The sequence below is a fragment of the Chionomys nivalis genome, chromosome 6 (assembly GCF_950005125.1).
Source record: "Chionomys nivalis chromosome 6, mChiNiv1.1, whole genome shotgun sequence".
NCBI classification, from domain to species: domain Eukaryota; kingdom Metazoa; phylum Chordata; class Mammalia; order Rodentia; family Cricetidae; genus Chionomys; species Chionomys nivalis.
Genome location: NC_080091.1, coordinates 90,106,025 through 90,130,407, shown reverse-complemented (window position 1 = coordinate 90,130,407; position 24,383 = coordinate 90,106,025). Strand labels below are relative to the sequence as shown.

The window sequence follows — 24,383 nt, the reverse complement described above, 5'->3', positions numbered from 1 at the left end:
CTCCTTATTATGAACATGAATTACAGTTTGATTTTAGCTGCTACCATCAAGGAAAGGAAGAACGAGCTCAATGTCCGGAAAGAAAGAACAGGCTCAATGTCCTAACCATTTAAGAGAAATCTTCATCCAAATTAAAACCACAACACATCCTTTAAAAGTATCTTCTGAATATTTTCCCATTTCAATAAAAAGTAACTTCAGTTTTCCTATTACAAAGCAAAATCATCCTGCAGTCTGAGTCTCCTGGCGAGCTTCCCCTAGTGCGAGCTTCTCTGGTGCTAACTTCCCCCACGCAGCCAGTCCCATTGGCTTTCCGCTAAGACCATGCTGAACATGACTGCCTTTCCTTGCTCCTCTACCTCTGTCTGCCTGGAGCCCGCTGGCCTTTGTTTCGATCACTGCAGGAACTCTAGGCTGCCTTCTCTACTCTGTCCTGACTTCACGCCTTCAGTCTCAGCTCTGCTCAAAACCTCTAGCAGCTTTCTTGACTTAGAATTAAATTAAATTAATAATTAATTAAATTTCACCTATTTATTTCTATTAGTAATACTGAGACTGAATCCAAGGTCCTATGTAGAGTACACAAGCCCCTCTAAGTCACAGCTCCAAACCAACCCTGAAAGGGCTTTACCTCTTAGGGCAGAGCGCACAGACCTGCAGGTCCCTGGTCCTCGCTATCTAATTCCTGTCTCGCTGTATTTGCTGTTGTTTCCCTTGCTCAGTTTCTCCAGCTAAGTGGCTTCTCTGCATCTAATCGACTTCTGGAAATAACCAGCAGGCCCCTGTTCCAGAGCTGGGTCTTCCTAGACCTTCTGTCTGGAATGTTCTCCTATGCAAAGTCATGGGGTTGCTTCGTCTGTTTACATGACTGTAACAGACTATCTCACACTTGGTATCTAAAGAGAACAAAAGTTGGCATCTCACTGTGCTGACTTCTTGTGGCTTTGGAGGTTTGGGAAGTTTAAGGTAAAGAAGGTACTGGAAGGTTCACTGTTGGGTGGAAGATAATTTTACCACCATCCAATATGGTGTCTTGTGACTTCCTCCTGGGGGTGTGGTGAGGAGGATGAAAGTCGTGTGTTCACGTGACAGACAGGTGGACTGCGAGAAGTCTAGGTCATTTCCTTCAGTCCTTTAATCTCACTCAGGAAAGTTCTCACCTGATAACTTAGACTCTAAAGCTCTATCCTGTCTCATGGGAGCTTTAGTTTCACAGTATGAATTTTGGAGCATAACACACATTTGAGCCATATCAAAGACTTTACTCAAAAGTCACATTTGCAGTGAGAACCTAAAATTTTAGTCCCATCTCCTTCCTCCCAGTGTTTGAGATCTCCCCCTGCAGTGTTCCACTTCGAACTTCATCCACGACACCATCTAATAGAACGTAGTTCGTTGTCTGATTCCTTTCTCAGGTGGTGAGACCCATGAGACAGGATGTGTTTCTGTTTCATCCACTGAGGCTTCTCCAATGCCTGCCATGGAGTAGACACTCAGAATGTAGTTGTTAACTGATTCTGAATCCCATTCAGACAAATGAAAGCTACAAATTTACTTAATAAAATACCTTCCATTCATAAATTTGTTGGTTTACAAATATTTTCTATTTATAAATATGCAAGCTATTCACCCAGTCCTAGTTAATAGTTCTGAAATCAATTTTAATTATCTGGCAGCATAATGTCCAAACTGTGATATTTATAATTTTCTGTTTATTCTACTCCCTGGAACATTTGATAGCAGCTTTTCACCACAAGAACATTTTTAGATTAAAATTACCTTGCCCCCTGTGGTCATCCGTGGGCACTTGTGACAGACGCCTCACTGGCGCTGAGTGGGCCATGCTGATTGGACACTGGGGGGCTCTAACAAACTTTAAATTTCAGCAAATGCCCAGGGACTGCTGAGCCTGAAGAAGCCGAGCTTTGCCAAAGGTCAATGACACCAGGTAACTTGTCTCTCACTGCTCCTCACAGAATTGCTTGCTATCGAAAGGGCTTGCTTAAGTTTGCAGTCTCCTCACAAATGAGTGCAGCTGGGGCTATTCTCAGCTGAGCGCCGGTGTCTAAATCCAGTGCTTTGTTCTATACGATAGGTGAGGTGCTAGACATCATTAATTCAACTGTGTCTTGGCAGAAAAGTGGCCTGCAGGCTGTCATTATTATCAAAATCCACGGTAAGTGGTAGCAGGACTCCATCTGAGAACCCAGACACAGGAGAAGCCAGCTGTGTTCCTCTTTACAAACACTGCACTGAGGTGTCTACCAGCAATGAGCTACTTGATAAATGTGTAGCCTGCCCTTAACTACAAGGTTTAGAAGTCAAAATTATAGCTTGAATTTCAATTTAGATCCTTAAGATAATATTAAGTTAGAAGATTACAAAATAGGATTTTACAATATATCTTGGTTGCATTATTCTGTTGAGTATGTTTTTACTATGAAATGTTTAAATGTTGTAAGAACATTTAAAATACTTTGCCCATAAAAGTCCTTTCTTCCAACAAATCACATAATTTTCATATTGGCTGTTATATGTTTATGTGTCAGTAAAATATTTCATGTTCACCAAGACCAACAGATTGCTATCTAGAGCTGTGCTGGTAAGTTTTCTTTGTAATTGCTCCTTGAGTTAGCTGAGCTCACTAGGTCCTAGTGAAATATCTATCACACCATACACATGTGCTTTACTTTGTAACTAAACACTAGGGTTCCAAAGATTCCTCTGTTGAAATTTATATAGCATAGGGTCTTTTTAAAACGGACTGCCTGTGGCTTTTATTAAATTGAATGGAAGAACAGACTCTTACTTGAGGTGGCACAGAGTTTTGGTTAGGAGTACCAGTTCTGTAGCTACTTTGCAAGAATACCAACCCCAGTTCTGCTCATCAATACTCATTTCTGAGTCTGCTTCCTCGTCTATAAAACTGGTAAAGCCACCTAGCTCATAACTTTGTTGTGGGACTCAAATAAAGAAACACATGTAAAATTCTCAGAATGATGTTTATCTACTTTTAATATTTAGTACATACTTTTGCTTACAATAAAAATTGCTCCAGTGGTTTCTTTCTCTGGCCCCAACAGTGACAAATTCAGACATATTGCTGGTGGGTGTGAAGATGTGCACTAAGGTACTGGCCTGGAATCGATAAGATTCCATTCCTCACCTTTATATCTGCCATCTCGACACAGCAAATGATTCCAACATGGGCTGATTTGCTGCCCACTGCTGCTTTCAACCAACAAGCATTTAATGATAATGTACTAAGCACATGGGGAAAGTGCAAATAACTATGTCTGTAAAATTAATTTCTATTAATTGATTACCAGATTAATTATATTCAATGATTTTTGGTTTTACATGACAATAATCAGACATTAAAAATAAATTAAAATATTAACCCTTAACTATGAACTAATTGTGCAAACTACATATATTTGTATAGATGATAATTGTATAGATGTAATTATATACAAGGTATGTAATCTATATATTAAAAGGAAATTAACTTCTCGGGGAAGGATGTTGCATATGTGTGTGTTCATGCCTGCGGCTCCTAACTGGCTTTCTTAAGAGAGGTGTCGTGACTTTTTCAGGGAGACTTGTGAAGATGCAGACTGTGGTCATGTGTGTAGGACTGCTCCTCTTCGGTGTGACCTGGGCAGCACCAGTAAGCATTTACAAATTAATTTACATGTCACATGATCTCTCTCTCCTCTCTCTCTCTCTCTCTCCTCTCTCTCTCTCTCTCTCTCTCCTCTCTCTGTCTCTGTCTCTCTCTCTGTCTCTGTCTCTGTCTCTCTCTCGTTTTCAAGCAGTGTTTGTTAAAATGTGAAGCACTGAGCGTGCACATCAGAAGCCTGCCACGTAGGAAGGCACCATGTTGTTTTATTACGAATCTCTAAGAAAACAAGTATCCAGCCACAGCGTTGCAAGTCAGCCCGGATTAGTGAGCTATGCTCAAAAACTGGAACCATCATGTATCAAAAAGAGCCTGGTAATATTTTACCAGAGTCTTGAGGAACTTCACATGAATGTGTAAAGCTAGCTAAGTGCATTTTGCAAATAGCTGGCTCTGGGAGGGGACTCTGTCTGGCAGCATCTTGGCAAGCGGGAGCCTGTCGAAGATGTTCTTTGTTGAGGCTAAAATGGAACTGATGCCCATGATCTCACCTAGATCAGGCTTCTATTGCCTCTCATGACTTTTCTTCTTCTGACTCACCGGTTGAGCACTCAGGATGTGACCAATTTATCCTGTGACAAAGTTGAGCACTACAGACTTTTTCTGCAACTCAGACACGGAGCTAATTAGATAACGTCTTACCGGCATCCTAGCTCCCAGAGTAACCTTGTGGGTTGAGTAACTATAGAAACAAGTACTCACTCCATTGCTGACCATATTTAAGTATAGGTCCCGAGTAAGTGGGAGAGCTGTGGGGTAACCAGACTGGCAGGATGAACCATCTGGTGAAAGAGCAGAAATGAGGGAATCTCACTAACCACTTCGTGCACAGCCTTTACACTGTGGTAAGAGCTGTGCCTACTGAACCAATCAGTCCCACCTGATCCCCATGGAGCCAGTTAGGACCATACAGGCTTGCACTGAAGCAGGCTGGTGGTTAAGTGTGTCTTGCTGACCTACTCAGTCCAACCAACCGAAGCTGAGTTATTTTGAGCTGCACGTTCCAGGGAAGAGCTGAAGTGCCCTTTCTATCCAGCTTCCAGTAAAGCGCCAGGCCAACACCAATCTGGTGACCGCCAGTCAGAAGAGGCTGCCAGCTTTCCTCCTCAGGGAAGACGATGTCATATCTATTACAGGGCCACTGTCAAGTTCAGTGCAACTGCCAAGTGGGTGTCAGAGGAGTAGGGAGGACTGCAGATTCCAAATTAAAGAGTCTTAGTAGGGTAACAGGGACAAAATCGGGTCCTGTGAATTGTAGTGTCATCTTTTCTCACAGATGTATACATTCCATTTTAACAGTTATCTCAGTTATCTGATCATAGGCTGCTGGTATAAAAATGAGCATATAGTAAGCCTTGTGCATGTGTCATAATTATGACCTGGATTCAAACAGTTTTAAAGTGTGAGAAAAGAGAAGAGGGAGATCAAGCAGTGATATTCCATCACTATCCATCAAATGCAGTTCAGTGCGGGAGGCTTTGGTCCAAGTCACAATGAATCGGAGCCTATACGGGGTTAATCTATGTCACAAGTACATGCTTTAACACAAACATAAATGAACATGCTCTGTTAGAAAGCACTCATACTATTATATCCTATTTTTATACCTAGCCAAGTTATTTCTATATTCATCTTCCTATAGCTCATTTTTATTGCTAAAAATGAGGTAACAGCTTAAATTTATTTTTAAAGAATCATGGAAATAAGAAATAGATGTAAAAATTAAAAAATCATGAAATATATCTCGAAGATTTGACATAAGTTTTAGGAACACATCTCCATATTAGTAAACATCTTTCCAAAGAAAGCTACTTTCATCTTTTTATTGCTTCAGTCTTGGGATTTTGGAAGAGGAGATTCAGGCTGGGACTTCTCCCTTCTTTTCCATCACCAGCTGTGTCTGTGTGGGCACTCTCTTTCCTACTGCTCACCTCACGTGGTTATTAAGATACTTAAGAGAAATTTCCATGCAAAATTCCTTTGGAAAGTGGGAAATTCTCCGCAAATACACTGTGTCCTAGAAACAGAAGATGTTATTGACAAGCCAATTGTCTGTTTCTGGAATGAAGCGGAATAGTAGACCAATTAATGAAATACTTTCACTAAGCACTTGAGTTTACACTTCTGTGACTTTTTTTAATCAATTAGAGTAGAGACACATAAACAAGATCCCAAGTCTTCGCGTGTTGTTCAGGAAAAGCACTCTTTGAGCCAATAGGACAGGTGGGCGAGGTGTTCCTCCGACTGCTTGTCTTAAGTCTCCCCGGGACGTCTCTCGTCAGCGGCTGGTCCATCATGGTGCTGACTTCCACTTTAGCACACAGGACACTGCACAGCCACTCATTTGTCCCTTTTGTCACATCAGCGAGAAGTGAGAAGTTTCCAAAGGAAATAAGGAAATGGAAACACTAAGATTGGAAGAATTGTTACACTATGCTGTTCACAGAAAACTTGTCCCAGAATTCTTGAGTCCTTTGTTTTGTGTGACATCTTGGGCCTCAAGACCAAGGCCCAAGACGACTACATATATATATTCTTCAGTGTCTGGTCTTTATGTACTTCAGTAAGCCTCCGTAGATGAGCCACCTACCCTCAAGAAAAAAAGTTGACACTTCCATGCTGATCAAAGAGACTGCCTGAACTGGTGGCCATGTCCATCGTCTCTTGTCTGAGCAAAACGATGTACCATGTGATTGACAAGGCATCACTGTGCACCCTTACATGCAAGGCTGCGGTGGGTGATGAGGCATCGCTGTGCACTCTTATATGCAGGGCTGTGGTGGGTGATGAGGCATCGCTGTGCTACTTTTTACAGGCAGAACTGATGTCGGCACTGTAGTTCTTTGGCACCATCACATTGTAACACAGCTGTTGGCTTTCACCATCACCACGCTTCCTGAACTTGGAGTTACCTCTTACACTAAATCTCTCAGGTTTGCACATGAAAACGTCTTTCTTGTGCGTTCCAATGACCATGACTCCCATTCTGGAGCCCCAGGCCTGCCTTTCCCCTTCCAAGCTGTGGGAACTTCATGCTGGAATCTGATTCCGAGGCCAAGATGGCACTGCCATCTAGTGGGGAGGAAAATGATGGGTTTTTTTTTTTTCCCCTAACAAATACTTACAGAGAAGTGGGTCTGAGCCTCTTTCAGTCAGAATGATTTTTCACATTAATATAATCCAGTGAAAGAAATTAAATATTTGTTGTTTGAAGAAATGAATGAAAGAACATTCTATTTGGTGGAATTGAGTTGCTGGTCTCCTTGCAGAATTTCACCCAGAGACTAAAAGCCAGGCAGATCTGTATAGAACAGAGGGCAAATAGAATCATTCCTCCCAAATAACTATTTTAGCTCTGTAAAGAAAGAAAAGGCAATGAGAGAACATTTTTAACTGCCAAAATGTCTTTGGGTTCTTAGGCAAGGGGTGTGCAGTGTCCAGCAGAATCGTGACACATTCTAGTCCATTATAATTCCTTCAACAGATAATTAAACATGTCCACATATTGATGTTCTTGTCCCAGTGTGATGCCATCCTTGAAATCACAATTTTCAGAGGGATAAGTAAGAGTTCTGGGACATTGTGATTAGCAAACACCATTCCCCGTGTGTGCGGTATATAAAAGCAAACCAACATTGAAGGAGGGAGAAGCTTGGTTAACAGGCTTCTATAAAGAATATACTTCATGTGGAATTAGTTTTCCACATGCATCAAGAAAGCTATCAATACAAGAAATACTAACAAGATCTGCATGTCACCAAATTACAGTGCATCTCAACCATGGTTTGTCCTGGCAATCCCAGTTCTATGTCCTGAAACTCTCAGCTGAAAATAACAAGGTCTGAATATCAAACTTAAAAGCCAGAATGCTCAAGGGGTGGCACCAGCTGAACCTCAGCCATGAGCACAGGGAAACCTGTCTTTCCTCTCATGGCTTCTCCGCTCTACTCTGGAAGTGCTTCCCAATGTTGCAATTCCACTGAAATATGGTAGTAAGATTGATACACCATGGTACAACAAACAATTGACAGTGACATGCAGGAAAATATATTTCACGATGTAAACAAAAGAGAGCCCATGAGGTGGCTGTCTTCTAGGGCGGCCAACACTTGCCCTCCAGTGGTTCTAAGAAGTACTACCAATTGTCAGATGCAAAATTAAATTTCTCTCAAATTAAAAAGAAATATTCTGTAGTATTAGGAAGAAATACAGAAAATTTAAGACAAAAACCACTTTAATATAATGGTGTATGTTTTTGCATCATTTATAAGGGTCACCATGAAACATGTCTACTCTGAAAGTAGCATAAAAGTGCATGGCCAAGGAAAGACCCTCCCATGACAGTCTGGACTAGCAAGGGAGCTCAGTAGGGACAAAGTGCTCTGGCATTTCCAGCTGTGGATGTTGCCTTTCTATTCTGCCCGACACTTCTCAGATTCTGAAACCAGGGTGCTATGCAGCTCTGCGTTCCAGGGTCCTCTTTATCCTATCCACTGTTTCGGCCCAAGCCGTGTTCTGATTCAGGACTTACTTCTGCAAATGTGGCCTTGGTGGGCCTCAGGGGCCTGCAATTGTCATTTCACTGTGCTTCGGTAGCACTGCTTCCCACGAGGGGTTTTGCTGAGCATATCCTACCATGTGCTGGGACCATGTAGACTTCCAGGGGAAGTAAGTTACTATCACAGACCGTCTTGTCAAGAGTGACACACGTCTCCATATCTTAAACTCCTCCCACAGATGACTTCATCCATGTCCACTTTCATCGAAGAGGAAGAGTGAGGTACTTGTCCACGGGGGTGACAATAATTCTTTCACTCAGTGGCTTCCTGCAGAATCATTACCCGTAGAAACGCACACAGCTTAAAATACCTCCAACCGAAGGACGATTTACTTTTCCAAATCTGGCTTCATTTCCCCTGGAAGTGAGAATTTTCCTTTAGAATTTTATTTGCCTCAGCTAGGTCTTCTTCGTACGGCCATCTCTAGGGCAGTTAGCTAATTTTGGTTCTGGGGCAACATGTTTTCAGCGCTTCCTGCTGTGTGAGTTTTAACGCCAATTGAACCAAGCGAGAAAGTACAACTCCTTCTCTCTCAGAACATGAAGACAGAAAAGAGACATTGAAATGAGAACCCAAGACAGGTCATGGAAAGGGTCATGTGAGTGGCACCAGGGGGGAAAAACCATACAATGGGACGGGAGTGGAAAGAAGTCAGTTCCAGGCTGGTGTCCAGGGAGACCTACACAATGGGAACCGTGAGCCAGTCGTGGGGGAGTGATAAGGTTTGAGAAGACAGAAGTGAGTGGGCAGGCTATTCTCCAGAGAGAAACTGCCATGAAGTAAGGCATGGGAGGAAGGAGAGGACAGAGCAGCCGCTGACTCAGAGCCGGTCGCAGCCGGTGGTGGACGGAAATCATGTCCCTGGGCACACGCAGAACAGGAAGCTCTTTGTACTTTAAAATATTTTCTCAGACAAATGCTTAACTGTCTTACAGCAAAATTAAAACCTTGTCTCTTGTCTTCTATATAAAACAGTTTTATTTTCTCCTCTAATTAAATGCACATCAGTCATTAGCAAGCATGTTACCTTTCTAAAAAAGAAGAGGGAGAAAAAAGACTAATAGAAACACAAAAAAAATGGGACAAAATTTTCTCTATGAGTAGGCAGGAAAAAATTAAGAATTTTAAAATTTGAATTTAACTTAATATACTATACTAATTTTTCTTTTCTTTTTTCCTTTTTCTTTTCTCCTCCTCCTCCTCCTCCTCCTCCTCCTCCTCCTCCTCCTCCTCCTCTTCCTTCTATTTTTGTTCTTCTTTCAAGACAGGGTTAGTGTTTCTCTGTAGCTTTGGAGGCTGTCCTGGAACTAGTTCTTGTAATACACTTCTAGTGTTCTTAATCAGAGACTGAGGATGTCAAGACTCTCTTTTAGACGATGTGTGATCAGCGGCCACAGGCTTGCACAAGCCACAGTCAAAGGGTGTCATTCAGAACACAGGGAAAGGAGTGAAGATGGAGTCCACAGCTAGCTGCCATGACATAAGATGTAAGACATGAAAGGACAGTTTGCCTCCTATGAGGAAGTGTTGCCACTCTGTAGGGAAGCAAGCTAGCATGACATCAGGGATGCCACACAGTCCTGATTGAAGGACAGCTAGCATTGCTATAGACCATGGTGGGTGAGAGAGACACTGTGATAGATACTTTGCTTGCATTGTATCAATGAACAAGGTTATTTCTTTAAAAAATCCTGAAATGTATTCATTTTCTTATCTTGTAGTGAGATGTCTGATGTTCAAAAAAACAAAGTAGCATCCCAGGGTCACACATCTCTTCGGGTCACATGCCTCCCTGGATCACATGACTTGCCAGGTCACATGTTTCCCTGGATCACATGTCTCTGCAGCTCACCCAGCCTGAAGAGGGATGGCTGCTTATGTGATTGGTGCCTGGTCCTTCTGGGACACAGTTATTTTAGTGAGCACTGGAGAGATTTGTAACTGTTTGGCATCTGCAGAGATGATTCTTCAGTTAGGAACACTCACTGCTCTCCCAGAGAGAGGTTCAGGGTTTGTCTTCTCACGTGGTAACTCACAACCATCTGTAACTTCACTTCCAAGGGATCTGATGGTCTCTCTGGCCTCTGTGGGCATTGACACAATGCACAGATACTTATACAGGCAAAACATCCACACACATTAAAAACAATAAGACTGAAAACATTTGGGCATTCTGTGATCTCATTTGGTGCAGCTCACCAAGGCCCTTGCTTACCTGAACTGCTTTACTATCTCTGTGATTTTCCTTACACCTCATATAAATGTAAGAGTTTGGATGATCTTTCTTTTTTCCATATGGGAACTTTCATCTATTCAAATCTTTAATTATCATAACCAAGATGTTAACACACTCAAGGAATACTAACACACCAAAATGTGTCCAAAAACATATTGATTCTGCTACTTAGTCTAAAATTAGTCTCACCATTTTGCTTCTGAGTATTTGAATCTGACATGGCCATTAAATCTATTTCATTCTTCTTTTTTCATGAACCTTGCTTTGCTCCATCCAGCCACGTTGAGTTGTAGGTTTTTCACTAAATATGTTTTAGGTTTTAAACACTTTCTATGAATTACTGGATTTTTAAAATTTAGCATAAAATAATTCCTTTATGATGAAAATTTTACTTTGGGAAAAAGAAAAAAAGCAGAGACAATATTGCTCTTCACCAGTTTGACAAAGGAAGAATTTATGAGTCGACACCTAAAGAAATCATTACCCAGAAAAAAGAGAAAGGCTTGTTTCTTTTTGAAGCCAATGAAAATAACAAAAATAGTAAAAACCCCCAAATCTTTTTGTAAATCCGCAGATGATGAATGAAGAGGATGGCACCATCGACAAAGGCAGCACCCACGGGGACTTGCCCACAGGGGACAATGGAGCAGAGGATGGAGAGGATGCCCTCCTGAACCTGCCTGACCAGGAAACGGACGGCGCTGCTCTCCTGAGAAGTATCCCACAGCGTATAGAGAGACCGGTGACCGGGAGTGAACTACGGAGGCACAAAAACACAGAGAAGAAACCTAAGAGTGTTTCAAACATGATTCCAGTGGATGTCAGTGATGCGAGAGACCACTTGAAAGATGAAAAGATTCAACAGAGGAATCTACTATCCCAGAACAGCCCAGTGAAAAGCAAAGGTACCCACCAGATCCAACGAAGCCCTCACTACCCAACACATCACCCCCAAATCAGAAAGATCCCCAGTGACTTTGAAGGCAGCGGTTCCGCAGACATTCAAGTGAGGGGTGATAACGATGTCCCTCCTTTCAGTGGGGATGGCCAACGTTTCACGTACATTACTGGCCAAGGAGGTGCTGTTGGACCAGCTCTAGAAAGCTCAGGTAGTCGCACAGGCCTCTCAGGCTCTGACAAATCCGAGACTGTTAACCCCCACACGAGTGGACTGGGTTTTAACGAGATCCCAGAGAGAGAAACACATGGCGGTGATGCTGTTGAAACCAGAGACAAAACCACACAACGGGCAGGCGCTGCTGCTGCAAGCCTGGTGGAGGGCGGCAATGACATCACAGGCAGTACTAATTTTAGGGAACTCCCTGGAAAAGAAGGGAACAGAATTGATGCTGGCAGCCTAAATGCTCATCAAGGAAAAGTAGAATTTCACTATCCACGAGTGCCCTCCAAAGAGAAGCAGAAAGGGGGCAGCACTGACGGCGCCGGGAGCGCCAGTTACAATGAGATTCCTAAGCGCAGCAAAGGCAGTTCTAGGAAAGACACGGAAGAATCCTACAGGAAGCAAGTGACCTTGACTGAAAAACAAAGATTTCCAGGCAAAGGCGATAGTCAGGGCCTGGGTCTTCCTTCTCATGGTCTTGGTAATGAGGTTAAAAGTAAAGGAGATTCCTCTAACGTTCCCAGTAATGAGCGGATTATAACACACAGCAGAAAAAACCATTATGTACTCCATGGGCAGAACAGTTCTACCCGGAATAAAGGGATGTCACAATGGAGAAAGGCCTGGAAGTCGCGAAGGCCCCATGCCCACAGGCGCTTCAGCACCCACAGAAGAGACAGCAGCGAGTCCTCATCCAGTGGCGGCTCCAGTGAGAGCGAGGGGGACTAACTCCCTGGAAACTGGACCAGTCCTCTCCTCCTGCCCTGGAGGGAGAGCAGACACAGCAGAAACCGAGCAAGCTAACAGACCTCCAGGATGTTGAGCTGTTATAATAGCTCTAAGAATTTCTACTCAAAGTTCTAATGCTCTTTTTAAATAAAAATTTCATTAAGAATTTATCTAGTAGGTAATATTTGGATAGGCGACACCTTAAAATAGCCCGTGAATGTCATGCGTGCCTTGAAGTGTGTTGTTTGCTCTACAGAATGAAAATAAATGTGCTTTTTTTCTACGATCATCTGTAGTTAAATGATCACTAGGAGACTGTTGGCATTAGTGGCAGAATTAAGAGGTTACAATCTTAATCTGCCTCCAGGAGAGAGGTAAGGTATATGAGAAGAATCCCCCGGACAAGGCACGAGACACTTCCCCATCACACTCTGTGGCTGGCTATGCTCGTCCCTCTGCTGTGTGTTTAGTGTCCTATGCAGAAAGTTTTGTATATGAAGCAAATCTCATGGTGATCACTTTTGCTGGCTCTGACTCCATCTAGAGAGAAGCAGAGGATGGAGGAAGTGCCATGGGAGATGGGGAATGAGCAACAGAAACGAGAGGCCCAGACCAGGATCCGGTTCAACAGTTACCACGCATTGACCACTCCCAAGTATCCCAGCTCTATGTCTTCTCCCTCTCTCGAGCATAGACAGTCTTGTAGTGCAGGTCTGGGAGGGGACCTATGTCTCCTGTTGAGGATAGCGTTTGTCCCATGGCAAGAGAGATCCCCATTTCTCTTTTCTCAGACCTTCTCCTTGCCTTAGCATGAGCATGCTATTGGGATGCTCAGGAGCCAGTGTGTGGCCACAAGGGGAAGGCAGAGCAAGCATAGAAAGGCCACAGACTCAGCCCCGTGCCAAACATCCTCGTCTGCCAGAAAACTAGCTCTCCTTATGTCGGGCGTCAATATATTGCTGCTACCAATGCCTGCCTGAATTCATTACTAATATTCTTCTCCTTCCCCATAATGATGAGCATCCAGGGAAGGAAAGGAGGACTGTAAGCTTCAGAAGAAAATGTGGGCATTATTCCTTCTGTCCCTTGGAGACTCTCAAACAACAGACAACCTGACCACTGGGTTCTGCATCAAATCTGTATTTTGCTTCCTGGTACTCGTTTTTTTTTTTTTTTTTTTTAGATAAATAAAAGAATAATAATTTTGGTCAAAAAAGCACTCTGAAAGCAATTAAGTAGAGAAATGATAACTGAGTTTAAATTGTAAATAAAAAATTGAAAGCAACCCAGTGGCTTTTACACAGGAATGGTCTAAGAACATAGGAGCTGTTGAGATGGTGAGAGAAAACAACCACAAGAAGATGGAGACAGCAAATGCTGTCTTAGGTCTTCATGTGTGGCGACTGCAAAGACCACCGTCTTGTCTGTTATCTAGGGGGACAGGGCACACCTCAAGTCTCAATTCCCTTGTTAGGTTGTTCCCTCTCCCCATGTTTGAGCACTCATGGACAGACCTTCAGAGCACTGGTGAGGGATACATAGATACTACGTACATACATAAATACATACATACATACATATACACATATACATATGTGTACGTGTGTGTGTGTGTGTCTGATTCTCTATAAGTGAAGGAAGGAAGACCTCACCAAGACATCACGCTGAGGTGAACATACACATGGAGGCACTGATACAGACCCAGAACCGCCGAAGCGCACAGGTTCCTCTGCAGTGAGACAGGCTGTACTTTATCTCTGCTCCTCTTTCAGTTGGGCCGTCTTCATTTAAAGATAAATAAACATAGATCTCCAAAATGGACAGATTCATCCTCTTTCAGCTGCCTTCGGAGGAATGAGAAAAGTAGAGGCACTCTGCCACCTTGTGTCCAAAAAGAAAAACTATCCATGACCAGGCATGGGAGCAGTGCCTGCAGGGCGCTCCCTGCAAGCTACTTTCCTTGGTCTTTCTGTTTATAAATGTCTGCCTTCCATTTGCCACCCAATACTCCAGTCCGTCAAGGCAGACTACCCGATCCTGTCCAGCTTCTTAAGCTTGAAACAGTTTACAACAGTTTGGGAAGCACAGAAGGGAGGAGATGCTCCCGGGCTTTACTGGATGGATAATGTAAGGAAAGGGACAGGTGATCAGGAAGATGGCAGGACAGGAGAGGAAGTGCGGAGGGAGTCTGGGTACCCGCCCAGATTCTTAGCAACAAGTGAGTGGCATCAAGTGAATCCCCAGAACTCATTGACCAGTCAGCATGGATGCATCGATGAGCTCCAGGTCCAGTGGGAGACTTGTGCCAGAAAGAGAACGTGAATAACAACGGAGAAAGGCACTCATAGTTGACCTATGGCCTAGTCACACTACCCATGTGCATGTACACCCTCACCAATGCATGCATACACTCCACAATCAGAAGCAGGTACATTTATCACACAGATAGGCACTCATGCACAAACACACATGTGTACACACACAGAATAAGGCAGAGGTCTTAAAGATTTACACATTTAGATAGACTACATATCTATAGGTAAATAAGAACTTTGCAGTTGATGTCCTTAAGTGGTACAACATGTATTTAAAGTTTAAAAATGATCCCTCCATCAGAGGACTAGGAAGCTGCGGTGGTGATCAGGGGCTCAAGAGAGTAGGGCAGAGGAAGGCTCCCTTAGACACATGGACTGTGATAAGAAAGGCCAAGAAGGAACTATGAGCAACTGCCTGCCACTCAGTGGACAGTGCTTTAACGATTATGGGGTACTTTATTACACATTTCCCAAGCTTAGAAATATAGCTGTCACCATATTTGAATTTTTGTAGATTATGTTATGTCATTAATAGATTAGTATCAGAAGTTAAATCATTTTAAGGTTTTTTTTTTTGCTGTTTTTTGTTTTGTTTTGTTTTCTTTTTGCTTAGGACAATGAAGCAGAGAAAGTCTGAAGCTGTGGCAGGTGTGTTCTATTAAACCAAGCAATCATTTTAGCAGTCAATTCTGATGGGATCTGGCACCAACCTTGGAATACCATGTATGATAGAAGGTTATTGAATAGGAAATCTATTGTTTTCATTCATAACAGGGCCTCAAATGACTGTGAACCCATATTTGAAATCACCATCATGGGTGTCTTTTCCAGTGACTTCCAAATCATTTTCTGGGTCCTCTGTAGGTTCGTGGGCAGTCCAGACTTACTAACCTGGTACTCTGGGGACAGTTCCATTTCTGATGAAGAGAACTATATCTCACATCAACAAATTAAAGAGAATCACAGATACAGGTCAAGATGGCCTGAGACAGTTGGAAGTGTACGCATGCCATCCTTAGTTCACAACTGTTCTAAAAGTCAGGTATCAGGTTTGATGTATTCTGGTCCCATACTGAATGGTCGTTCAGACAGGATATCTCAAACTGCTCAACACCACGTGCCTGTGTAAAAGACAGAAGTGAGTGTGAGGAGGAGACGAGAAGGAACTAAAGAGGCCTTCGCTGCTGTAAAACAGCAAGTCATGTGTGCACATGGTGGTGGTACTTCCTGCTTCGCCTTGCTCAAGGCTCTGAGTGCCGACAAGGTCTGTCTACTGTGAACAGAAACGTAAGTCTGTAGAATTTTTGAGTAATGTTCCTTGGATGTGTGGGAGTCCCCCGCCATGTCAGCTGTGGTTCTTGTTTAGTGTTGAAGCTCTCTGGTCCACGTGAGTCCAGATTATATGAAGCTACGAGCTTTTCTCGGGTGTGGGATCTGATTGGCACCAGGCTTCCAAACAACAGGTGGGATGAAGACAGTTCATCTGTGTGAAAGCTCCCTGGTCCAGTGCCCACTGGAAGAGAGACACTCTCTGAGTCTTGGATGTGGCACAAGGCTTCCTCAGAGCCAAAAGTGAACAAAGAGACTTGGTTATTTCCACTTACTCTTGCTATGAAAAGAGGTCTTGGATCTGCTGACATGTATTTGTTTTGTGAAATAATAAGAGTGAAATTATGAAAGTAAATATATAAAGCAGTAAAATAAAGTAAATCAAATAAAAGGTAAATATATATGCAAACAGTAAAGTAAGTTTTAAAAAGAAAATATATAAATGGTAAAATTATGAAAACAGATAACTACAAGGGAAAATTATAGTACCATGTGTTTGTCTAGTCCTTTTTTCTAACACTTCCATGTATTGTAAGAAAACAGAATCAGACTCTGTTCTTCTGCCCCCTCTCATCTCACTGCTATTTTATCATGTGCCTATTTCTTAATCAACTTAATTGATTATATAACTATACCAGAACTTGTTCAGCGTGTTGTTGAGAGGACTTAGTCTTCTCCTAGATTATTTTCTCATGAATTCTTGCTTTGTGATTAAAGTTTGACACTGCTGACGTTCCCTTACTCTCCATAAGTTCATTCTTAAGTACCATAGATGAACAAAAGTTATATATAATGGCTATCCATTATGCTTTAATACTTCATAGAATTTCATGGCTAGGATTTTATGATATTTTTCAAGCTGCCAGGTGTTTAATTACTTTTTTATTAATTATTCATTAACAAAACCAGTATTAAAATAAGTATCCTTGGTTAGGTATGTTTGTGTATAATTGTAAGGTAAAGTCACAGCACTGCCAAAGTGAGAATCAAATACTGGGCACAAAGTGATGGAGACCTAGTTCAGTAACAGAATTCTTACCTTGTAAGTCTACAGCCATAAGACAGAAAACCTTATATGCCAGATGCCAGCTATGAAGCTGTAGCAGTAAGCTGTACATACAAAAACCCAGATCTTGAAACGATTGAGTGTATACAGATGATCCCACATTTATGATGATTCAGCTAACTTTTTAAACTACTCTACAGCAATATGAATGCAGACCTTATTCCATAAAAAAAAAAACAACTCAGATTTTGATCATGTTTTCCTAGACTCTCAAAGATGCCAAGCAGGAGCAGAAGGCTGGTGGGCTGTCGTGGGAATGAGAAGAGTCTACAGTGCAGTGTGTTGTCAGTATTTTTCAGACACAGAGGCTCAAAAATTAATTGAATGAGACAGTTCACACTTTGTTATAGAATAAGCTTTATACTAATGGCTAATGTAATCAAAGCCCAACTATGATGTACATTCGGTGATTAAAATGCATTTATGACACTTTTGATTTATGATATTTTTGACTCACATTGCAAGGCTTATTGATACGTAAGCCTATCATTATTCGCGGATCATCTGTATTGCAGGAATCAACCTCCATGATGCTCCCTGCCTCTTACTCAGGCCCCAAATGCTGGTGGCTGACTTGGTCCAGGTGATTCACCTGAAGCTCTCTAACTAAAATCAAAACAAACCCTGAAACCCTTTGTGCTCCCACACGAAGCTTCCAATTCCTGGCTTATCCTGGGATCCTATAACTTAGGACAATGTCCAGGCGAGGGCAGTGTGCAGGCTGGCTTCAGAAAAGCCATCATTTAAGAGTCTCTAATTCTGACTACCAGGAAACAGTCACTAGGTGGCAAACTCACTTGCTTCTTAAGTATTTTGACACTAGCTGAAAGTTTTATTCTCATTTACAATTAAATTGGTATTATTGTCGTACCATAGAAAATTATTTTTTAAAACTCCAAACATATTGATCCCCAGAACACTACTCCTCCATCTCAGCAGTCCTTGATTGCCCGCAGCCCCTCCTCTAAGAGTGGAGTGCCACGATTCTCCCCTTTCCATGTTGACATGCCAACTAGGTTTGTCATTGTTCATGTCTTGTTTAGGCTCCCACACTGTTGCCATTTCATTTCTGGGGCTTCCCTGTTGTGCTCTGTCTCACAGTGTTCTCTGAGCCTGAGGTGTAGGGTGTGCTAGAGACGTGTTGGCTAAGACTGGGCATGCCACAGTCACACAGTTGTTCTCTGTGTTTTGACCTTGCCCCTTGCCATGGTGCAGTGTTCTCTGCTACGAAAAAGAAGTTTCTTTGAGGAGGGTGAGCACTACACTTACCCATAGGCATTAGGATAAGTATTAAGAAGGAAGTGAAAGATTATATTGCTATGGCAGCAGCTGGTTCACTTCTAGGTTCCATGGTCCCACTAAGGGGTCAATCCTGAAAACATGTACACAACAGCAACTCTAAATGGACCCAGCAGGTTCTATTTACATATTTACCCATATGTAAACAGTCACACACATGTAAATGGAAGTTTCTGTCCTGCCCAGTCCCACAGCTGTTCAGTCCCAAGAAAGCACATAAAGGTTTATATTAATTATAAACAGGTTGGCCTATTAACTCAGGCTTATTATTAACTACCTCTTACAAGTAAAATTAACCCATTTCTATTAGTCTATGTTTAGCCACATTACTTGGCATTTTTCATCAGGACAGCATTCTCATCTTGCTTCCTCTACATCTGGTGATGGCAGACTGAGACTTTCCTCTTCCCAGAATTATTCTAGTGCAGTCACTCTGCCTATAATTTCTGCCTGGCTACTGGACAATCAGTGTTTTATTAAATCAATATAGGTGACAAATTTATACAGGGTACAAGAGTATTATCCCACAGAAGACACACACACACACACACTCACAAACAAATACAAATACAAAAAAAGAGGCCATGAATCTGAGGGGGCATATGTGAAATTAAATGGAGGGAGTGCTATAAATATAGTATACATATACAGACTTTCAAAATAAATAATAAAAAATGCTAGCAGATGTTTCTCTTTCAATTTCCAAATCCCATCCCTTCAGACTCTGCAATCATAGAGCCACCTTTCCTTATAAAACCTTGAGTTTCTGTTCTCTTGGATAATAATGAAATTCATCTTTCCTTTCTTACTAATGTTACTTGTGTCCAGATCTCATTAGAACCAAGCCAGCCATGATCAGTTTTATGATGCTGGCCCCTTCCCCAGAATCCCATCACCACTTTTCCCTGCTCCTTAGGATTCAGTCCTTGATGATACACAGGCTCTTTATTGATTGATTGATTTTTATTGACTTTACTGAGCTCTACATTTTTCTCTACTCCTCTGCCTTCCTCTCCCCTCCCCTTCAACCCTCTCTCATGGTCCCCATGCTCCAAATTTACTCAGGAGATTTCTTCTTTTTCTACTTCCCATGTAGATTAGATCCATGTATGTCTCTCTTAGGGTCCTCATTGTTGTCTAGGTTCTCTGGGATTGTGAATTGTAGCCTGGTTTTCTTTGCTTTATGATTAAAAACCACTTATGAGTGAGTATATATGATAATTGTCTTTCTGGGTTTAGGTTACCTGACTCAATATGATGTTTTCTAGCTCCATCCAATTGCCTGCAAATTTCAAGATGTTATTATTTTTTTTCTGCTGTGTAGTACTCCATTGTATAAATGTACCACATTTTCCTTATCCATTCTTTGGTCAAAGGGCATTTAGCCTGTTTCCAGCTTCTGGCTATGACAAACAATGCGGCTATGAACATAGCTGAGCACATGTCCTTGTGGAATGACTGAGAATCCTTTGCATATATACCCAAAAGGGGTATTGCTGGGTCTTGAGGAAGGTCGTTTCCTAATTTTCTGAGAAATCACCATACTGATATCCAAAAGGGCTATACCAGCTTGCACTCCCACCAGCAATGTAGAAGTGTTCCCTTTATCCAACATCCTCTCCAGCATAAATTTTCATCAGTGTTTTTGATCTTGGCCATTCATATAGGGGTAATATGGAATCTCAGAGTTGTTGTGATTCGCATTTCTCTGATGACTAAGGATGCTGAGCATTTCCTTAAGTGTCTTTCAGCCATTTTAGATTCCTCTGTTGAGAGTTCTCTGTTTAGGTCTGTAATCCACTTTTTTTTTATTGGATTATTTATTCTTTTAATGACCGATTTTTTGAGTTTTTTTGTATATTTTAGAGATCAGACCTCTGTCTGATGTGGTGTTTTGAAGATCTTTCCTCCTTCTTTAGGCTGCTGTTTTGACTTGTTGACCATGTCCTTTGCTTACAGAGCTTTTCAGTTTTAGGAGGTCCCATTTATTAACTGTTTCTCTCAGTGTCTGTCCTACTGGGGTTATATTTAGGAAATGGTCTCCTGTGCCAATGTGTTCAAGTGTACTTCCCACTTTCTCTTCTATGAGGTTCATTGTTGCTGACTTTATGTTGAAGTCTTTGATCCATTTGGACTTGAGTTTGTAAATGGTGATAGATCTGGATCTATTTTCATTCTTCTACATGTTGATATCCAGTTATGCCAGCACCATTTGTTGAATATGCCTTCTTTTTTCCATTTTATGTTTTTTTTGCTTCTTAGTCAAAAATCAGAAGTTCATAGGTGTGTAGATTAATATCTGGTCTTCGATTCAGTTCCATTGGTCCTCATGTCTGTTTTTATGCCAATACCAGGCTGTTTTCAGTACTGTAGCTCTGTAGTAGAGTTTGAAGTCAGGGATTATGATGCCTCCAGAAGTTCTTTTATTGTACAGAATTGTGTTGCCTCTCCTGGGTTGTTTTCAATATGAAGTTGAGTACTATTCTTTTGAGGTCTGTGAAGAATTTTGCTGGGATTTTGATGGGCATTCCATTGAATCTGTAGATTGCTTTTGGTAAGATTGCCATTTTTACTATGTTAATTCTGCCTATTCAAGAGCATGGGAAATCTTTCCACTTTCTGGTGTCTTCTTCAATTTCTTTCTTCAAAGATTTAAAGTTCTTATCATGGAAGACTTCCATTTGTTTGGTTAGAGTTACTCTGAAATATTTTATGCTATTTGTGGCTATTGTGAAGGGTGATGTTTCTCTGATTTCTTTCTCAGCCCATTTATCATTTGGATGCACAGGGTCTTTAAATGGATGTTAGAGTCAACTGGTCCAGAAGCATCTTGTATCCTCAATTTCTCTGAATTCTTCTACTGTTTACAAACTTATTCTTTTAAAAATATTTACTTAATATTTAATTAATTTATTTTACTTGTATCACTGTGTGCTTGAGTGGATGTGTGTGTATATCACCTGTGTGTAGAAGCCCAGGGAGGTCATAAGAGAGGGCAGTATCCCTTAGAACTTGATTTACAGGGGTTGTGTGCCTCCATGTGGATGCTGGGAAATGAAGCCAGGTTCTCCACAAGAGCAGCAAGTGCTCTTGACCATTGAGCCATTTCTCCAGCCTACATACTTATTCTTACAGGATTTCTGTATGTCTGGAGCTAGGCAGAGCGAGTCATTCTTTTTCCACTGTATCATCAGGCATGTTTGCTTCCCTTCTCCTCATGAACTCAGACAAGTTTTTACCACCTTTCATGTGACCTTCAGCTACACTTGCCACCTCCAGTTAGTGAAGCACAGGGTTCCAAATATTAGTGACAGCTACTTTTTCTATTTTTACCATTCTTTTTTATTTATTTTCATTAAATTTATTTTGTTGATTGTTTGTAATTGAGCTATATATTTCCCCCTCTAATTCCTTCCTCCCTGCACCCTATTCCCTGCCCTTCACACTTTTAATAACCTCAGGAGATCTTGTATTTTTCTCCTTCCTATGTGGATCCATGTATGTCTCTCTTTGTTGTCTAGGTTCTATAGGGTTGTGGACTGTAGGTTAGTTATTCTGTGCTTTATGTCTAAAAGCCACTTATGAGTGAGTACATATGATATTTGTCTTTCTGGTTCTGAGTTACCTCATCAAGGATTTTTTTTATAGTTCCATCCATTTGCCTGCAAATGTCAAGATGTCATTATTTTTTACTGCTGAGTAATAAGTACTCCATTGTATAAATGTACCGCATCTTCTTTATCCATTTTTAGTTGAGGGGCATCTAGGTTGCTTCCCCGTTCTAGATATTATAAATAATACTTCTTTAAACATAGCTGATCCTTGTGGTATGATTGAGCATCCCTTGGGTAAATGCTCAAGAGTGATATTGCTGGGTCTTGAGGTATATTGATTCCCAATTTTCTGAGAAATCATCATACTGATATTCAAAGGGGGCTGTACCAATTTGCACTCCCACCAGCAATGCAGGAGTGTTCCCTTTACCCCACATCCTCTCCAGCATAAGTTGTCATCAGTGTTTTTGATCTTGGCCATTCTTACAGGTGTAAGATGGAATCTCAGAGTTGTTTTGATTTGCATTTCTCTGATGGCTAAGGATGTTGAGCATTCTTAAGTGTCTTTCGGCCATTTGAGATTTCTTGGTTAAATGTTCTCTGTTTAGGACTATACCCCACTTTTTATTGGATTATTTGTTCTTTTGATGTATAGTTTCTTGAGTTCTTTGCATACTTTAAAGATCAGTCCTCTGTGAGATGTGGGGTTGGTGAAGATCTTTTCCCAATCTTTAGGCTGCTATTTTGTCTTGTTGATTATGTCCTTTGCTTTACAGAAGCTTTTCAGAAGGTCCCACTTATTAATTGTACCTCTCAGTGTTTGTGCTATTGGGGTTATATTTAGGAAGTGGTCCCCTATGCCAATGGGTTCAAGGCTACTTCCCAATTTCTATTTTATGGGTTCAGTGCAGCTGGTTTTATGTTGAAGTCTTTGATCTATTTAAACTTGAGTTTTGTGCAAGATGATAGATATGGATCTATTTGCATTCTTCTATATGTCAGTATCCAGTTATGTCAGCACCATCTGTTGGAGATGTTTTTTTTTTCCATTTTATAATTTTAGCTTCTTTGTCAAAAACCCCAGGTGTTCATAGGTGTGTAGGTTGATATTCAGGCCTTCGATTCAATTCCATTGGTTCTCCTTTCTGTTTTTATGCCAATACCAAGCTGTTTTTATTACTGTAGCTCTATTGTATAATTTGAAGTCAGGGATTGTGATGCATCCAGAAGTTCTTTTATTGTACAGGATTATTTTGATCATCCTGGGTTTTTTGTTTTTCCATATGAAGTTTTTCTTTTGAAGTCTGTGAAGAATTTTGATGGGAATTGATGGGTATTGCATTGAATCTATAGATTGCTTTTGGTAAGACTGCCATTTTTACTATGTTAATCCTACCTATCCAAGAGCATGGGAGATCTTTCCATTTTCTGAAATCATCTTTAATTTATTTCTTGAATGATTTAAAGTTCTTGTCATACAAATCTTTCACTTTTTTGATTAGAGTTATCCCAAGATATTTAATGTATTTTGTGGATATTGTAAATGGTGATGTTTCTCTGATTTCTTTTTCAGCCTGTCTATCATCTGTATATAGGAGGACTATTGTTTTCTTTTGAGTTAATCTTGTGTCCTGCTACGTTACTGAAAGTGTTTATCAGTTGTAGGAGTTCGCTGGGGTGGATTTTTGGGGTCATTTATGTTATTATTGTATCAAAAGCAAATAGTAAGAGTTTGACTTCTTTTCTGGTTTGTATTTTCTTGATCTCCTTTTGTTGTCTTATTTCTTTAGCTAGAACATCAAGTACTATATTGAATAGATATGGAGAAAGTGGAAAGTCTTGTCTTGTTCCTGGTTTCAGTGGAATCACTTTGAGTTTCTCTCCATTTAGTTTGATGTTTACTCTTGGCTTGCTGTATATTGCCTTTATTATGTTTAGGTATTTTTCTTGTATCCCTGCTCTTTCCAAGACCTTTATAATGAAGAGGTGTTGAATTTTGTTGAAAACGTTTTCAGCATCTAATGAGATGATCATGTTGCACTCTTGTAAATCATCCTGGATTGTGTATTTTAATGTACTTTTATTTTTAAATTATGCATAAATTGGGGAGGTCTTTTTAGGCAAAAGTGCATTTGCCTGTGGAATCCAAAAGAGGATCTTTTGAGCCACACATGTGGGTACTGGAAAGCATATTCAGGTCCTCTGCAATAGAATTACCTGCTCTTAACCATTGAGCCATCTCTCCAGCCCTTGGATTTCTTGATATCGACAAGAAATCTAGTTTTTAGTGTTTATACCAAGGCTTGGCTCTAAAGTTAAGTTAAATTGATATAGCTTCTCTTACTGCTATTTAATTTCTAAGTTTAAAATTTGAAACTCTTTCAAAAAGGAAAATTAAGGCAAATCGTACTTTGCAAATCCTGCCAGTTTAATCTGCAGCTCTGGGATCAAAAAGTGACAGCTCAGAAACTGTCTGCAAGGCTGCACCCTATGG

The 24,383-nt window shown here is 41.1% G+C and overlaps 1 protein-coding gene across 1 annotated transcript; it reads left to right on the top strand.

Moving 5' to 3' along the window:
* Positions 1-1,919: 1,919 nt before the first annotated feature.
* Positions 1,920-12,456, top strand: Mepe (matrix extracellular phosphoglycoprotein). The gene is made up of 3 exons (XM_057772761.1): positions 1,920-1,948; positions 3,597-3,670; positions 11,052-12,456. The coding sequence occupies exons 1-3, from the start codon at positions 1,939-1,941 to the stop codon at positions 12,324-12,326; spliced, it is 1,359 nt and encodes a 452-aa protein (XP_057628744.1). The 5' UTR covers positions 1,920-1,938; the 3' UTR covers positions 12,327-12,456.
* Positions 12,457-24,383: the final 11,927 nt, after the last annotated feature.